The following is a 19379-nucleotide window of genomic DNA, read 5'->3' on the forward strand; positions in this document are numbered from 1 at the left end:
AAGGTAGGTCTGTCTTAAAAGCCTTCCATTCAAATGTATGTATCTGCTCAGGTAACTTGAAAAGTGGTATTGCTCTTCAATATGTAAGAACAATGAGTATTTTTAAAGGAATGGTATTCTAGAGAACAAAACTATGTCTTTTTTAAAATTAGGGTTGGTTCAGAATAAATTAATAGCTTTTTAATTCTCCTGTTTTTTTTCTTTCCTATTTTAAGCAAGTAGCATGAAGTCAGGGGAGGAAATTGTTTGGGAAATTGTTTATCTTCTTTAGTATAGCTGATTTCTCAGGCCTGGTACCAAATGCCTTTATACCCATCTTCTTATTTAAGTAATGGTTTCAGGTGTTCATCCTACTCTGCTGATTTTCTTTTTATTTACCTCTTTTCCCTTTAGAGAAAGGGTCACCTAAATATAAAAATTTCTAAGCAATTTTGAGGTGGTTTTATATCCTCCCTCTGTTGATTTGAAAAGGTAGATCAGTGTGCTTTTCTCACAAGAATGGTCAAAGATGGAGGGCTAAATATGGAGATAGGAAAAATTCATTATAGTATCTTACTGATTATGAAATAATGGAAATCATAGGAAACAGTGTTGGAAATAGTGAATAATAAGTGAATAATAAAGCTTGTTACAACAAGCAATCCTGTGCTTAAATGAAATGGACCTGGCTACTCAACTTCAGTGTTTTTGTGGGTCTGGCAAAGTTATTTCATTGAACAGTGTCAAGTATTGGGTTTGTGTCAAAGCAGGTCAACTTTATAGTATTTTTTTGTCTGCAGTACTATAGCTCTTCAAAAGTAGCCACCAATTCTGTGCAGTTCTGTACAAATGAAATTGGTTTCACAGGTCTGGAGCAGTCATTATTAAGAGGAAATGGTCCAGTATATTTTTTACTGTAGCTTGACATAAGTAGTGATCTTAGATTAGTAGCATCACTTTCATGTACCCTGTGAGCTTCTGGATAGACTGAATGCAGTGGGCTGTTACATTTATTTATCTCCCCCCCCCGCCCCCCCCGAATTGTGTTTTTGGGAGAATGATGTTAGGCTGCCACCTAGTGTCTTTATGGTTTGTTGATTGTGCAGAAGGTGGATCTGAATTATAGATGGTTTTGATTGACTGCCCTTTGAGACAGCTTTGTATTTCTACATCTAGATTTGCAGTAGGCTTCTCTCTCTTCCACAGTTCCTTATCCCCTTTCTGGGAATCCCCTTCCTCTTCGAGGGGAAAAAAGAGCACATATAAGAAAGTGTTTTAGAAGGATTCTGAGGTACATATCTGTCTCTATCTGAGAAAATTCAGGTAGTTGAATACTTAGTGCAGAGGAAAAGCCATCACTGACATCTAGCTTCATTAAACCTACAACCCACAAGTGCCTTTTCAGTTTAGCTATTAAGGCATGGACATCATAAGAATATCTCTGCAACTTTTACATACCACCACAGTTTTATGCAAATCTAGCTCTCTATTTTCTGATGCTAACCCATGTGCATTGACAGAGATTCATGCTAATTGCCTCTCACATAACCTGAGGAATTGAGGATAACATGAGGTCACTTGTAGCTTCGAGTGAAATGTGTGTTTTCTCACTCGTGTATACTGAAATAACTTTGTTTAGGTTTTGTTTTGGTGCTTTCCAAAATTGTAGAAGGTACACCTGAAAAAGACCCGTGTAGTATTTTTAGTTTTAGGTTGTAAACTATACATATATATATAAATATATATATAAATATTTTTCACAGATACTTGATAGTGTCATGAATCAGAAACCTATTCCAGATACTAATGCTGACCTTAGAGTAAAAAAAGGCATAAATGTTGTGCGAGACTGGTGTTATGGTACTTGATTTGTTTTCAGTGGACAGGCCATTAGGAGACTTATTTATTTGCTTTTCCATGTTTACTACAAGTGTGGCTCTTGTCAGGGAGGAAGGAGAAGTAGGAATGTATTACTGTTCTTTGTGTTCAGGATAAAAGAAGTGATTTTCATGGGTGTCCTTTTCGTAGGTCAAAGGAAACAGACTGGCAGCCTTATTTCACTACACGACTTGTTGATGACTTTGGCACTCATCTTCGAGTTTTTAGAAAAGCTCAGCAAAGAATAGCAGAGAAAGGTGATCAGATGAAAGGTAATGCAATGATTTAAATATTTTTTTGAGTCTGAGTAGGGAGATATTGTGATGTGTAAAATATAGTTAGCTTTATTTTATAATTCAGCCTTACTGTCAAGTTTCTAACCTTTACAGAAAAGTATGTTTCTTTTTCTTTTTCTTTTTTTTTATGTAGACCAAGCTGAGGAACTTATAGATACATTTTTTGAGGTCGAAGTTGAAATGGAAAAAGAAGTCTGTCGTGATCTAGTCTGCACTTCTCCCAAAGATGAAGAAGGTCTCAGTATTCTGAAGTTATATTAATATCACAGACTAAATTAAAATACTAACAATTGTGCTCAGAGTATGAAATATACTGAAATCATAGTATGCCATTTGTCATTTTCAAATTGTGATTATCTGCTATATACAGGCATATTTCCTCTACTTTGTATATACTAATATTGTCATTATAATGAAGTCTGTATGTATGTATCTACTCCTCTTTTCAGTGGAAGAATTTTGAGATAGATGTTTTTTATGAGACAGGAGATGGATTCACAGATTCTTACTGCTTTTTGTTAGATCTACCTTCCTTATTGTTGTGATGATGATGGTAATGATTATTATTCCATTCTCTTAATTTAAAAAATCAATTTATTTTTTTTTTAGGTAAATAGTGAAGGAGGGGAAAAAAGCCCATACATATGTTAAATAAGGGAAATTGGAATTAAAAAATTTGATTAATTGCAGTTAGATTTTTGGTTCTTAGAATTTAGCCTCTGTTTGTCTTGGATTTGAGACTCTAGATGTGTCTCAGGTTTACATTGGTACTGCTTATATTCAGTCTGAAAGGTGTTACTGTGATGCTTGGACTATAACAATATATATGGCTGTATATTTGAATTTGATTTTAAGGCTTTAGCTGTTGATTTTTGTGATATCAGAGAATATGTGAAAAAGCATAATACAAAGATTGTGCTGAAGGTTTTGGTTCTCCCCCACTTAGGATTCCTAAGGGATCTGTGTGAGGTTTTACTGTATATATTGCTACCTCCTGGAGACTTCCAGAACAAGATCATGCGATACTTTGTCAGGGTAAGTGCAGACTGTAAAAGCCATATCCAAATCTTTGGTTTAATGTCATAAAACATTTTAGATCTGAACTGCACTTTTTATTTTGTACAATTTATCTAATTTAATTTTAGGTTATTTAAAATGCTGTACAGTCTTGGTAAGTATTTAATAGCAGAGAACAGCTCGTGTGAAATGTTTTTAAAGTTTCTTTTACCTCTAGCAGCATTAGAAAAGCATAATAAAATAGAAGTTGTTTTTCTTGAGATATTAACATCTTTTAATGTTAATTGGAAGGTAATATGCTAATGGCTATTGAGTATTTTCTGTAACTGTCCTTTTATTTAGCCTGTACACAGTGACTTTTTAATAGTTGATGTTCTGTTAGCTTCATGAATAAATGTATACAATAATTTATTTTTTGTTCTTCAGGAAATCCTCTCCCGAGGAATTCTTCTTCCATTAATAAACCAGCTTAGTGATCCTGATTATATTAATCAGTATGTCATACGGATGGTAAGATATGCAACGTTTAAAATAAGTTATATTTACAGAAAATGTTTATATTTTATTTGTGTTTCCTGTATCATGGCAGATAGATATCTGGTAGAAAAGTTACCAAATTGATATATTGGTAGAGATAGCGAACTTCTGGATGCCTTATTAAATTTATATAATGTAAATACAATATTATATGTGTGTATATATAAAATATTCTACATCTCTGTGTATGTCCATACAGCATTTACATCTATACACACACATATCACACTCTGCATTATCTGTACTATGTTTTGTGGTTGTTTGGCAAAAATTGCCTGACTGAGGGAGGACAGATGCATGACGTTGTTTGAAGTTGACTCCTCTTTTACTTGGCTTTCAAGAAAGTATAGCAGTAATCTTGGAAGATTTTTCTTTTTCCTGGACTTTTTTTTTATGATGTGTCCTTTAAAACTTCAGAGGCCTCCAGAATGGAAAGCTGTAAGATTGTTTTGTGTTAATGCTAAGGAATCTCAGGGTGATTGTTTTAGGGATATTTGTGGTAATCCTTAATAATTTATGGGAATTGGAAGAAACAAAGCCTTTACTTTGACACCTTTTTAATGCACCTGCAACAAAAAAAAGCTCCAAACTTTTTGAAGTAGTAGCGTATAGTGAAAATTAAGATAAATAGAATAGTCACACTTTAACTCATGTTACTAAATTTTTTGATAGGCAATTTAAAACTTGCTCTTACAGATTATGATCCCTTAATGTTCATGAATCAAGTTTACTTTTTTGCCTTTCACAGTTCTTTCTACTTTTATTAATGTATTTTAGTCTTACAGTGTGCATCCAAGTACTGTGCTGCAACCACCCTTTAGATTTCAGACTAGAAATATGTATGATAAAATTCAATAATGTACACGGTTTCTTTCACTTCAGCGGTCTCCATTTCACGTAAAACTTTGCACACTGCTTTTCTACAGGAACCTGATTTTAATAAGAAATAATACTGCTGCTTATATGGACCAAGCCTTTCAATTTTTGTTTCCTCTTTCCTCCTACGCATGTTCTTTATTTGTAACTTGGCCTCGTTCATTATTTACTGAGCACTGCCCCCAGCTGCATCCAAAGATAGAATTCTGAGGTTTTCATAAAGTTTTCTGTTATGATCTTGATGGCCCAAATATTAATTTTCATAATTGCTTTCAATGTGATGTTTAAGTAAATGTGCTGAGGGAAAGATAAAGAAGAATAAATGCTTTCAAAAATGTAATACAAGTTTTATGAAATGAAGATTATAGCAGAAATTAAGGTCAGAAGTAGAGACAGCTGAAACATGTTCTGGCTCCTTTAGGAACTGTTGACATAAAATCATCAAAAAAAAATCAATTCTGGAAATGAGAAGCTTAATTTCATATTTCTAGACATACCACTGTTCGATACCAATTCTCTTGCAATAAAACATAAAATTCCAATGTAAAATATCAATATTTAGTCTCTCTTCACTGTGAAATTCACATTTTTATAAAATGTTTGAAGTGGTCATTTATGCTATTAGTTTTAAAAGCATGTTTCAAGGAAGGTTTTCCATTAACTTTGATCAAAGGTCAATCCAGTCTTCATTATCTTTGCTCCTTGCAACTCATGTCAGTGCACTTCTGGAGTACAAACCAAGCATCACATTTCCATATCAAAGTGAGCATTTGTAAAAGATTCCGGTTGAAGTGACTTTTTTCAGCTTCAGGTGGTAAAGACAGCACCACAACTCAACCCTCTGCACCTGCATGCACATGGTGTAAAGCTGCCAGCCTTGCCCTGATCTCTGTGCTGCATTTATAGCAGTTTCCACAGCAGGCTTCCTTCACTCTCACAAGTTCCTTTGAGTCCTCAGAGCAGGTTCACCTTATGCCAATGCTATGAAAATAGTGTGTATTGAAGTAGCTAAATAGTATTTAAAGGGTAATGAATTAGGATTTCAGACAGTGTATTAACTTAGTAATTTTTTTTCTTTCTCTAGTGGGTTATGGTTACCTTGTAGAACATATTAATTCTTTTTGTAATTGTTTACCTGTAGAACCCATTGCATTAAGACCTTGTAAACTTGCAGGGGACTGTGGCAAAACTGTCTACTTAGCTACTGTGTCAGCCTACTTAGCTAATGAGATGGGTAATAGCTGAAGAGGGTTGATTGGCTTTTGGACAAGATCTTAATTAAGGAAGCTGATCCACTTTCTGTGTGTCTTTAGAATTTTTGATAACAAAAAGGATGTTGCAAAATAGGCATTGACTGTTCATGCTTTCTCTTGCATTATCTGTGACAAATTTTAGTATGAAGTGGAAGGTTTAGAAGCATCATGTGTTTTCAAAATGCCACTTTGCAGAGCTGTATCAAAATAATTTATTTAATGAAAAATCATGTCATGAGCTTTTACTGTTTTGCATTATTCACACTGTAAAATTTCTCTTTCAGATTCGTGATTCCAACTGTAACTATGAGGCCTTTATGAATATTATTAAATTAAGTGATAACATAGGAGAGTTGGAAGCAGTGAAAGATAAAGCAAGTGAAGAACTGCAATATCTTCGATCTCTAGATACAGCAGGAGATGGTTAGTGTTATACTGTAACACAAATATTAAATGCATTTGGCAGCATGATCTCTGAAGAATATTCCAGAAATTTAGAAAAGAAAAACTCTGCTAGAGCATAATATACAATACTTCATAATTTAAAAAAAAAAATATTATGTAAAGTGTTAAAACCTGATTTTACATATTTTAAAATATATATATATACATATACATATGTATGTATTTTTAATATATATATATACTTTTAATATAGATTAATTGGTCAAGTATGTATAGTTCCACTGAATCAAGACTTGCCCAACTAGTGGTTCTTTATTTTACTAAAACTTTAGGTAATGGTGGATAGTCAATTAGCAGTTAATCTGACAAAGAGAAAAGTATCTCTTCTTGTTGACTTCTATCAGTAAGGTATTTAAAAAACAACAACAAAAAATCTTGGAAACTGTTGTGTTTTTTAGGCTGTAGGGCACTTTTTGTACAATATTTTTAGAGCATTTCAGAGCAAGAGCTTATTTACTCATTTGCATTGCTTAATCCTCTTTGTTTTGCTTGTAGATATCAACACTATAAAAAATCAAATAAACAGTTTATTATATGTTATTAAAGTATGTGATTCAAGAATTCAGAGATTGCAGTCAGGAAAAGTAAGTAGCTTTGAATTTATTTCCTTTCCAAAAGAGTGAAGCTGCAAATTACTTACTAGTTTGATCCAGCTTTTTGATTCTTGCATTTTGAAACACAAATTGTAGTCTGCACTGACAGGAATATATTACACAACTGCAGTTAGGCTTGTATTTGCAGTTTACATATGGAGAGACTTTCTAAATATTCACAGTTTTAATTTTTTTTTTTTGATAACATGATCTTTGAATGTTAAAATGGTTTAAGTATCCTACAGCTCGACCCAGACACATAGCTGTAATACCAAGAAATGTCCAGCAAAATACCAACAAAAGTTGGGCAGAGATGAATTTAAGTTTTGGTCACCTGCAGCCCATCAAATTCTGAAATTAGTTCATCTTCTTAATTCATTTTCATGCTACTGTCACTGCTGGTGAGGGATCTCGGGTTAATTTGATCTGTATAGTATTACATGAATGGCAGTGTTACAAAACAGTTTCCCATAGCAGAAACTATTGATGTTGAAGGCAAATAATTGTGAGAATGTGACCTTATGGTCTAGGTCTTTACTTACTAGTTGTTGTGAAAATAACCATTGAGAGGCTGTTTTATTATCTGTAATGTTATTTATTTTTTATTACATCTGCTTTGTGTTACACAGAGATTTTAAATGCTAATTTTAAAAAAATGAAGCCTCTGAACACACTGAACTGTGTCTTACAGGAAATAGATACTGTGAAACTGGCAGCAAACTTTGGAAAACTTTGCACAGTCCCTCTGGACCATATTCTGGTAGACAATGTTGCACTACAATTTTTTATGGGTAAGTACTATTTTATCTGATCTCTTTTATTTATAAAGAATATGCTAACATACAGGACTGTACACTTGAAATCGCTAAATATAGGTGTCTGCTGAGAGCTAACTATGTGTAAATCCCTTGCTAGAGGGAACCAAAACCCCTTTTGCAAATCAGTCTGTAACCAGCTGTTCAGAACACCATACTCATGACTTCCAAAAGCTTGTATTTAGCTTATTTCAAAACTGATCTCTCTGTAAGAATGTTCTTGCAGTGTTCCTCGGTCTGTCACTTCGTATGTTTTTTCTGATTGGAACAGAATTATTGCAAGAAGAGGTAGAGTTTTATAAATTAAATTAATCTGAAACTTAGCACAATTGCTAGTCTTATTTTTACTGGTGTCTCCGAAACTAGTGGAACTAATGACTGTAGATGTTAGATTGAAGTTTTGAAGATTAAAAGGCTACTGAAGGTTGTCTATTTGAGAACCTATAATACAGCAATAATTTATACACTATTTTAGATTTAACCTATTATCAAGAAATAGGTGAATTCAACTTGTGTAATTAATTTTAATACATTCTAATATTTGATTCTCTTTGAATCTCATTACACTGCTCATGGCCATTACTAAGAGTGTCAATTTTGGTGATGGTGATAGTCCTTTCAATGCAGTAGCTGCACATGATTTATTAGAATTCCAGTTTAAACTTTAACCTTTCAAGCCTGTTACATCTACATAGGTAATGGTGTATTAACTTTTTACATGTGCATTTTGGGACTGCTTAGCTCTTATTTACTCTCAATTTTGTTTACTGCATATCACTACTGTGTGTATAGTACTTCTTATTTTTTGACTCTAGATGGCAAGTATTCTAGACGTGTATCCAGTTTCTGGAGTTCCATATGTAGTTAACATCACAGAGAATTCATATTCTGGGATGCACAATAACTGTGGTTGTGTGGTGGCTGTTTCCTGTAGATTACATGCAGCAGACTGGTGGCCAAGCACATCTGTTTTTCTGGATGACAGTGGAAGGATACAGGGTTACGGCACAGCAACAGCTGGAGGTACTTCAAAGCAAGCGGAAAGATGGAAAACATCAGACTAGTCAAACCAAAGGTCTATTAAGAGCAGCTGCATTTGGAGTTTATGAGCAATATTTATCAGAAAAGGTAGAAATATTTTATTTCTGCATTGTTTGGAGTTTTTAAAAATGTATTCTTTATGCAGATGCTTCTTTGGTGGTTATGGCTACGTTAATATGAAAAGGATGTGATGTAGCACAAAGTCACAGGGTGACTTTGAAGCTATTACTTGTGTATCTCTCCTTGTCAAGCACTAAGAAAATGCTCTCTTTAATTTTTTTCTCCTTTCCGTGTAAAAAGACTCACAGTGGTACTATCCTGTCAACTGTATCTGCTTCTGTGTTCCTCTGAAGCTGACTCTCTAGAATAAAGAACAACTAAGAAAATATGAAGACAGAATAAGAAATTCTGTGCCTTTCTGTGTGCTGTCCTTTTTGCCTTTCATAAATTCTAAAAAAATCTATTTTTAAGTCTGAGTAAATCTGGTTCAGGTATTTCTTAAAAAAATGTTTTTGAGGCAATTCTTAATATTTAATATTTGCTTTAAAGTTTTAATATAAATTCTAAACTTAGTTTTGGAAAGAGAAGGGGTCTGGCTCCTGTTTGTACAATTCTGTTGACAGTTCTAGAGCTAGAAAATAGTCATCAAGAAGAAATCTAGTTTGCATAGAGAATTTCAGAATTGTCTTGGATTTTATTTGTGAAAATGGAAGCTTTCTTATTTTTATGCTGCAAAAATACATATGCGGATTTAAATCTCTATGACAGGCATCTCCAAGAGTTAATATTGATGACAACTTAGTAGCAAAACTGGCAGAAACACTGAACCGTGAGGATCCAACACCTGAAATTTTTGATGACATCCAGAGAAAGGTATACTCTTTTCATCTGGTATTTCGTAAGAACTGTTAAAGCTAGAGAGTATTAAATGCCACTGTAGCCACTGAAAAAGGAGGAAGGAACTCAAAATATCTGAAACCTGAAACTTTTTCGACATTTTCCTATTCTTCAGGAATCATAGTCTAAATTGCTGACTTCTGTACAGCCATACATACCCCTGAAAACCCCTTGGTTTTCAAAGCAATAGCCAGAGAAAGGGTAGGTGTTCAATATTTAATATTTATGGGATTATTATTTCTCTTTATGCACCAATCTAAGAAATCGTGTCTGTGCTGAGTAACTTAAGTGGTACAATTTTGCTCTGGCTTTAGCTCTCTTTTTCAAAGGTGGATGTAAGCATGTTACCATATTAAATTCCCCATCTCTTTCCAGAATTTCATTTTTCTGCAAGCCTGTGCAGGGTAGCACTCAGAAGCAGCAAGTAGTGAAGATAAGAGTATTTTGTCTACCTGCATATGTAAACTTTATCATTCAAATCTAGCATATATGTATATATTTGTTCTTTTTAAAATTTTATTTATTTATTTATTTTATCGCATTATTAGTATTCTGGCAGTAAATTATATACCCAGTCTTAGAGGTTTTATTTTAGGTCATTACTTCATGTTCTCATTCATGCTAAAAATTAGCAATATGATCTCTAGAACTTAGTTAGAATCACACTGTTGTGCTTGAGACCCACATTTAAGACTAATGAAAAGACCTTGTGAAATCTTTATTGCCCAGAGTGGGTTACAAGGGCCTTGTATGTGATTGAAGAGCATAAAATTCTCATGTATTACAAAAGAAATTTAACTTCCTCAGGCCTGCATGAATTTTTTTTTTCTATGCTTAACCAGGTGATAGAGCTTGCACAAAATGTTCCATGGAAAAAAAGAATCATCACTGAACTATTCTAGGGTTTACTGAATATGCAAACATTATGGATTTATTCCTGCTACATGTATATATATATATATATATATATATATATATGTGTTTGTGTGTGTGTGTGTGTGTATGCTGTTACTGAATAGGCTACATAGATAACTTTCTGAGGTGGTCTTCCTGACATAGGGTTATATTGCACTGGCTTAACTGGAAATTTTCAGGAAAATGATATGGGTTGTTTTCACTCCATTCCTTCCCTCCTTCTCACCTTTCCCACCTAGGTGTTTGCACTGCTTTTAAGCGTACCAGCAAAGAAGGACTTAGAGACAGAATCTATTATAAAATGGGTAAAGACTGAGAGGAAGGAAATGTTTGTCCTTTAATGTCCTATTTCCCTTCCTATAGATGTATATCTCATTGGTTAGATACTTTCTGAGACTCTGGTATAGTTCTAGCACAATTAGTTCTCATTAACCTTTCTGTTAAGAGTAAGCCTGAATAGAAATTTCACAAATTTACATCAGGATTTTAAAGGAAACAGACACAGATTGGAATGCACGATCTCGTAGAATGTATGACAGCTTGTCTGATGAAATAAAAAAATAACTATTGCTAAGGTTGGCATTTTTATTTCAAGGTTTATTTCATTATATTTAAGGTGTATGAATTGATGCTCCGAGATGAAAGATTCTACCCTTCATTCAAACAGAACGTGTTGTATGTGCGTATGTTAGCTGAGCTGGATATGCTGAAGGATCCTAGTTTCAGAGGATCAGATGATGGTGAAGGAGGTGAGCTGTATAATCTGTAAGGGGGATTTCCTAGGAACATTCTTTTTTCTGCTTTAAAAAGAAAGCTAAAATTTCCGCACCCTTCCTGAGAAATTAGAAAGTTCCTGTACTAGGTTTGCTTTTTAAATTGATGTTTCCTCCTTGTGCTTTTTTGTATGCTGTTTCAGGAGTCAAATAGGTTTTTTTTATTTAGTAACTTTATAACAATCTCATGGAATTTTTCTGTCAAATCTTAGTAATAAGTGTTTTACTAAAATAAATACCTGACTCTTCGGTTCTCAATTTATTCAAAAATATTTGGGGTTCTTCATGTTCGGTTATTCTAATATTTTATTCTTCTGAAAATATTTCTGCTGGAAATATAAATTGAAATTACATAGGCAATATGGCTATTTAAAGCAAAATAATTCTTCTCATGCAAGTGTAATGAAATTTGTTTAACTATTAGACTGACTCCTTAATGAAGCAATTGCATGTGGTGATATAAGCTTAAAAAGGAATGCTCTCTGAAGTATTTATTTTGTATCTATAGCCCTATAAACTTACACGGGTTTTTCCCTGCTGTGTCTGTAGTGGAAACTTGAAATACGTGTTGCAAGCAACATTTTGCCCAGTGCCATAGCTGTCCATTATTTTCCATAATGCTTTGTCTTTGCATTTTTATTTCTTTTGGGTGTATCTCCATTGGGCAGTATTTTCTAACCTGGTTTTTTCCTTCTACACTGCTCCCAGAATCTTTTAATGGGTCCCCTACTAGCAGTATAAATCTGGTAAGTGCTTGTATTTTATTTTTTTAAATTATTATAATTTTTTCTCTCCAACAGTAGAGAAAGTGGTATAAAACAGTTTAAATTATACACGATAAAGGTTTTGCTTCATTGCAGTTTTAATTTCTAAAAAATTTATTGAATCAAATTGAAATCACATAAGGTATCTATTAATCTCCAAGATAAAACTGTCCCCCTTGTGCTTTCCACTGTATTTAATGAAATTTTGCATTTTTTTCTCATGCAAATGGTAATAATCTATACTTACGCAAAGCGTACTTTCTTATCTCTGCTTTTTTAAATAGACATAAAGTTAGAGTTAGGTAATAACAGGAGAAAACAGTTTATAAAAATTTGCAACCAGCATACAATATCCTATGTGATTCATAGATCTTTCTTATTCATTCTTGGAAGATGCTGTAGATCCCTAGAGTTCAGCACATTGGTTAGTTCGTGAGTGTAAATGAATGCATTTAACATAAAAGTAAACATGTTCGGTGCAGAGCTGTGTTTTTTGTTCTTGTGTTGGGGTTTTTTTGTTTGCTGTTTATTTGTTTGGGGTTTTCTTTTTTGCTTTTTGCTTGTTTTCTTTAAAGCTGGGGCTGTTTTTCCTCTCATTTACCTCTTATTTACATTTTGAAACGCAAAGAAAAGAGGTTTTCAGTTTATGCAGTTTACACAAACTCCTGTTAGATACAGAAAGAAAACTTAATTTAACTATATTTTTAATAAATTTGCATCAAAAATATCTTAAAAAGATACTTCAGATCTCTCTAAGTCCTCTTTCTAAGAATAGTCTGACACACCAAAGGAATCTTTTATGGATGGGGACTTGCCATTGCAGTGGCTCTTCAGGCTAGTGTTTGTCTGCTGCTTAATTTCATATGGCCTTTCCAAACCAAGCTAGAAGGGTCTTAAAGCCTTTATCAAGCACTGTTGCAAGACAAACAGATATTTGCATGGACCTCTTCCAAGTCTTGATTTTATCTGTTATTGTGAAAAGTATATTTACATAATATTTACTATTTTTATAAACTGTGAACAATATTCTAGCAGAAATGTGTAACAGAAAGAACTTCTGCTTTCTGTAGCCCTTACTGTTTGGGGCCATTCAGGACCATTCAGGGTTTTCAGTACTTTTACAGGTGTTTGAAAACTAGTAGATTAGTTTTTCCTGGCTGAATTCCATGTCAAGAGTAGCTTTCTGTACACATAGTTTATCCCCCTTGTGTTAGTCAGTTACATGAAGAAAAATAGTATTTGGAAATGTTACTTCAAAGGTCAGGAAATTTATGTACTTTTAGCTAATGATAGTGTATTAAACAAGATTTGGTTGTGGTGTGATACTTTTCCTTTTTAATTAATTTTTGTTCTGTGAATATACCTAATGTCAAGATATTAGGTCATACTCAATACAAACTTTCTGTTGTTATCTGTTCAAGTTTAGCCATTTCATTTACTTGTATTAATTGTTGCTGTATAGTCCTTTGCCACAGCAGTTGAGTGTTTCCTAAAGTTTATATTATAAAATACATCAACTGCAGTTCATACTTTAATTGTAAGGATGTATTTTAAGATTATTTGGAAGAGAGGATCAAAATTATTTTGGAAAGTTATTACAAAAAAGTTATTTTGCAAAAATGCCTTATTAATCTAATTTCTTCTTTCTTCGCTCTCTCCCCAACCCTGCAGTCCTTAGATGACCTTTCCAATGTCACTGTAGATGAGACAGTTCAAATCCATGCATACATCTCAGATACTGGTAAGTGTTATGATGGCTGCATACTTGATTTCTACCATTTATTTTGAGTTTTCAATATTACAAGCCCTTGAAATCTTAACACTTTCATTTTTTTAGTGTCATTAAACATTCAGATTCATGTTTCCCATGCAGTCCTTGTGTTGAAAATTGTTACAGAATGGGTGCTGTAGTCCATAGACTAAATATCTATACTTAAAATATTATTTTTTTACAGTATTATTTTTTTGCTTTTATCTGGAAAATAATTCATTAAATGTAATACTGAATAGCATTTATCTTAACAATTCTTTAAAGAAAAAATTTTGAAAGCCATCTTTTTTTCTAGTCGTATGAGTCTTAATTTTGACTACTGCTCTTACTATAATATTTTACCCTATATTTTGTGCTTCCTTATTGACTTAAGGTAATTTAAGGTAGTGTCTTAACAGTGATGGCCTTTTGATTATTTTTTTGTTGTGACTTAACTCCAGCTGGCAACCAAATACCACACAGCTGGTTGCTCAGTCCCCTTACAGCAGGGAATAGAATTGGAAGAGTTAAAAGTGAGAAAATTTATGGTTAGAGATAAAGACAGTTTTAAAGGTAAAGCAAACCCTACTCATTCTAGCAAAGCAAAGCAAGGAGTTCATTAACTGCTCCCCATCAACAGGCAGATGTTCAACCATCACCAAGGTTCCATCACACGTCTTGGTTATTTGGGAAGACAAATGTCATCAGTACAAATGTCCCACCCTTCCTCCTTCTTCCTCCAGCTTTATATGCTGGGCATGATTTCATATGGTGTGGAAAATCCCGTTGTCTGGTTGGAGACAACCATCCTGGCTCTGTCCTGGCTGGTGACAGGATGTGAGAAGCAGAAAAGCCCTTGACTGTGTATAAGCACTCCTCAGCAATAAGAAAACCCCTGTTATGAACACTGGTTTCAGCACAAATCCAAAATATAGCCCCATACCAACTACTGTGAAGAAAATTAACTCTCTCCCAGCCAAAATTAGCACACTTCCGAAAAAAGTTCCCTAGTAATAATGAAATAAAAATAATTACTTGAGAGTAAGTAAGAAACTTCTCAGACATTTTTTGCAAATATTCTAGTTAGATGAGATTGCACTGGGTAATTAACTTGCAAATTTTTTTGTAGATTCTACTATGCAATAGATTTTTAAATCTCTGCATGTACATGGCAGACATGAGCTGTAGCAAGGATTCAACTTGACGTTTTAATAAAACTTTGACTTCAGGCTCCCTCCACGGGCACCCCCTTGTTGTGGGGGAGGAGCTTGTGTGCCCTTGTGAGTTTGCAAGCTCTGCTGGCAGTGGCATGTGCCTTCAGTAGGGTCTCCCATGCCAGACAGGTCACAACTGAAGGGTCAGACAAAGTGTGTCCATGGGCAGGATGGGCTCACTAGCTTTCAGGCAACCATCCTAGGAGAAGGAGAACTCTAACTCCAAACCTGGGCAGATGGAGCTTGTTTAGCCCTGTAAGGCCATCCATCTAAGAGAAGGACACTAACTAAATCTACATCCTGAAGACTTCACTGTCACCATCCAAGCTTGCTAGGCTGTGGCAGATGAACCTTAGGAGTAAAGGGTGGGGCATGTTCCATGCATGCTGCAACTACTTTGAGAGAGACTCTTAAGGCCATACAGCAGCTGAAAGCTGGCAAGGCAGCTGGGGTTGATGGAATCCCATCTGGAGTCTGGAAGCATGGAGGCCAAGTATTTCATGAGCTCTTTGTGAGTTGTTGGGAACAAGGCGTACTACCACCACATCTCTGTGATGATGACTGCATCAATGCTGCTCCAACTACTGAGGTATAACTCTGCTCTCCATTGCTGGAAAAATCCTTGTAAGAATACTTTTGAATAGATTAGTACCTGCTATAGCAGAGGAAGTTCTACCTGAAAGCCAATGTGGTTTCAGAGCCAATAGGAGTACCACAGACATGGGATTTGTTCTCAGACAACTGCAAGAGAAGTGTAGGGAACAGACCAAAGGTCTTTATGTGACATTCATTGACCTCACTAAAGCTTTTGACACTGAGTAGAAAGGGCATCTGGCAAATCTTGGAATGATTAGGATGTCCCCCCAAGTTCCTCAGAATGATCATCCTACTACATAAGGATCAGCAAGGCCAAGTCAGATATGGTGTTGTACTCTCTGAATCCTTCCCAGTAACCAGTGGTGTGAAACAAGGCTGTGTTCGCACACCCACTCTGTTCACAGTCTTCTTCAGCATGATGCTCCAAAGGGACACAGCAGACCTTGATGATGAAAATGGCATTTACATCTGATATGGTACCAATGGGACCCTGTTCAACCTAAGGTTACTGGAGGCCCACACCAAGACCCTAAATCCCCATGTCCCAAAGTTGCTTTTTGCTGACGATGCCACCCTTGTGGCTCACACAGAAGCAGCTCTGCAGCGCATAGCATCCTGCTTTGCAGAGGCTGCAGATCTTTTTGGGCTGAAAGTCAGCTTGAAGAAGACAGAAGTTCTTTACCAGCCTGCACCACAGGAAGACTTCCATCATCCCCACATCACCATAGGCAAATCAGAGTTTAAGTCAGTCCAGCAGTTCAGCTATCTGGGATGCATTATTTCCTCAGACACCAAGATCGACAAAGAGATAGACAGCAGATTAGCAAGGGCACACAGTACATTCAGAAGACTTCATAAAAGAATCTGGAGCAACAAACACCTGAAGAAAAGTACAAAGATTAGGGTCTACAGAGCCATTGTACTGTCTACTCTTTTATATGGGTCTGAATCATGGGTCATCTACTGCCACCACCTGCAACTCCTTGAATGCTTCCATCGGTGCTGCCTCTGTACAATCTTAAACATCCACTGGATGTTTAAGTGACCAATGTTCCTGTCCTTGAACAGGCAGGGGTCACCCATATTGAGGCCATGCGACTGAGGATGCAGCTGTGCTGGGCAGGGCACATCCAGGGTGGAGGATCATTGCCTCCCTAAGATTGTTCTCTATGGTGAACTTGCCACTGGCTGCCTCAACAGAGCCCCAAAGAGGGGATACAAGGACTCCCTGAAACAATCCCTCAGTTTTGGCCATACTAACTGCCACCAGTGGTCCACTCTGGCCTCCAGTCAGGAGACATGGAGACACCATCCATAATGCTGCTGCCTCCTTTGAGAATGCATGTAGAATCAGTCTCAAGGAGAAAAGACAGTGCAGAAAGAGCCGTGCCTTGGCTGTCCCCTCACAGGACACTTTCTGCTGGGCCTTTTGCAACCGCACTCCCTGTCCCGCATGGGCCTTATCAGCCATCAGCCTGCTTGCAGCAAGCATGGGGAGAGAGAGCCCTTCTGAAATCTTTGTTCGCAAAGCCAAGCCATGAGTGAGTGAGTGAGTGAGTGATTACTTCAACCTAGTGCAAGAACATGGTGCAACTCAAGTCTCATGTATTCAGTCCTCAGAAAAGGGGAAAAATTCTTAGAAGTTAAGAATCAGAGTTTTGCTTTGCTATTAAAATGACATGTGCTACTTTTTTCTCAGTTAAACGTAAAAGTTTCATTGTTTTGATCTAAGCAAAAAGGTAAAGTTAGAATGGCACCAATTATGCTCAATTTATAAACTTGATGGCAGAATGTGTTGATAACTATCAGCTTAGCTCCAAATCCATAATACTCTGGTTGAACCAGGGGATATGTACAGGTTCATATTGTAAGACACAATTAAGCTGGACATCTTCCTCTTCACCTCATGTCTGAACAAGAAATGTAAGTCCCTGCTTTCTGGGTTCTACAGGCAGGAGGTGCATCTTGCATCTCTGTGCAGGCTGCTTTCCTCTGCTGATTAGTACCCTTTACTGTGCTGGTGGAGTCTGTATAAGATCTTCTCCATAATCTTAACGGATTCAGCTTGTTTTGTGTTGCAAAATCAGTCTTGATTAGTAGGCTATGACATATGGGGTGATGAGGTCAACTTTGTTTTTCCACTCTTCCCATCCTGAACTGCTGTTCCTAAAGATCCAGCTTTGCAGTGCCTCTGAGATGTGATACAGTGACTGCACAGAGTGGTCAGCCTGAGCTTAAGGAATAGGGCCTGCTCAGCATGCATGGGGCTTGGGGGGTTTCTCTGCTCCATTCTCTGGGAAATCTGCTGACAGCATTCTGACTGCCCATTCTTTTCTCTTGGGGTTCAGGGCTCAACATTGTTTTTCTGGAGGGTCGATGGCAAAGAGAAAATGTTCTGTGCCCACTGTGCCTCATGCTAGCAAGTCATTCTTAACATTGTCAGCCCCTGCCCCATATCCTACAGGTGCTCCCTGACCTTGGCATTATACTTGAGAGAAGTCAAGGCTGGAAGCACAAAAGGGTTGGAGATGGTGATTTGTCAGTAAAAGTGTATTTTATGGCATGTGAGTGCATTGAAAAATTCTCAGAACTTGATTCAAAAGTATTTTCATGTAGCCACTGGAAAATTGTGGTTACTGCCTCTCGGTTCAGTGCTTAGAGATACAACATGTTAAACAGTGTATGGTGTAAACAACATTAGTTCTAGGTTATTCTACAGTTCAAATAAAAGTGTTTGAAACAAACTCTATACTGGGTGAAGTCTGTGATGGTATAATGTCCAGGAAGACTTTATTCAGTTGAGAAAAGGAAATTGTTTGGCATCCATTGTGGTGTTTTTCATTTATTAATTGGGTTCGCCGTAAAATGTGCACGTGTATGTATGTACACACACAGAATACATTATGTGTATAAACACACATAGGGGTTACATACACATGTGCATGTGTAGAGTTCCTGTTGACTTAAATAAAAGGGGTGTGTTGTATTTATTATTTTATGGGTAATAATTGCTCATGTTAATAACAAAACTTCAGTTTTCCTTATAGCTTGCTATCACTGTCTTATATTTACAAATTTTTTTTTTTTGGTAGACAAACTTTTGCAGTATGACTAGAGCAGTTTGCAGACTGCAATTTATTTTGGTTTCACAGTTGTCTTTCCACCCCTATCTTGAGTTCTTTAGGTTAAAATTATTTAAAAAAATATTTATTACTGTTACTAAATTTTGAAACCTTTTCTATTCTTTGTTTATGTTCTGCATGTCAGTGAAACTATATGGCTGCTTAATCCATTTAAGTTTATGCAATAAGTTTCTGGAGGGTATCATAAAGTGCTTTGGATAAAAGGATGGCTTACTCTTCTGCTTGCATGTCCATTTTTGTTCTCTCAAGTCTGTCATTCCAGGCATTTCTTCACTTCATGTTTGTGTCCTTTCGTCTTCCTTCTTTCTGTTTGTTCCTTTTTTATTTTGTTTTTAAACTACTAGTCTATGCTGATTATGACCCATATGCTGTGGCAGGAGTGTGCAATGACCACGGCAAGACATATGCACTGTACGCTATCACGGTCCATCGGCGAAACCCAAACAGTGAAGAGACATGGAAGACGTATCGGCGCTATAGCGACTTCCATGACTTCCACATGAGGATCACTGAGCAGGTAATTAAAGTCATAAACGTCTTCTAAAGCTTCTTTTAAAGGGTGCTTTTTCTGTTTGT

At 35.9% G+C, this 19379-nt stretch overlaps 1 protein-coding gene across 10 annotated transcripts in view; it reads left to right on the forward strand.

Annotated features, from left to right (window-relative positions):
• SNX13 (sorting nexin 13) overlaps positions 1-19379 on the forward strand; it is a 64642-nt gene that overhangs the window by 29883 nt on the left and 15380 nt on the right. For 6 of the 10 annotated variants that reach the window (XR_011724286.1, XR_011724285.1, XM_071735771.1 and 3 more), the window contains 13 exons: positions 2008-2129; positions 2287-2388; positions 3100-3188; positions 3597-3680; positions 6121-6259; positions 6797-6885; positions 7586-7685; positions 8644-8837; positions 9519-9623; positions 11179-11311; positions 12044-12081; positions 13771-13840; positions 19181-19320. Coding sequence is in view for 6 of the 10 variants with exons in the window: in XM_071735771.1 (XP_071591872.1) it covers positions 2008-2129; positions 2287-2388; positions 3100-3188; positions 3597-3680; positions 6121-6259; positions 6797-6885; positions 7586-7685; positions 8644-8837; positions 9519-9623; positions 11179-11311; positions 12044-12081; positions 13771-13840; positions 19181-19320 (1405 nt within the window). In the remaining 4 variants the exon portion in view is untranslated. Of the gene's footprint in view, positions 1-2007; positions 2130-2286; positions 2389-3099; positions 3189-3596; positions 3681-6120; positions 6260-6796; positions 6886-7585; positions 7686-8643; positions 8838-9518; positions 9624-11178; positions 11312-12043; positions 12082-13770; positions 13841-19147; positions 19321-19379 lie in introns of all 10 variants that reach the window. The other 4 variants (XR_011724283.1, XR_011724284.1, XM_071735769.1 and 1 more) reach the window with 1 other exon arrangement.

Source organism: Heliangelus exortis, chromosome 2 (assembly GCF_036169615.1).
Source record: "Heliangelus exortis chromosome 2, bHelExo1.hap1, whole genome shotgun sequence".
NCBI lineage: Eukaryota > Metazoa > Chordata > Aves > Apodiformes > Trochilidae > Heliangelus > Heliangelus exortis.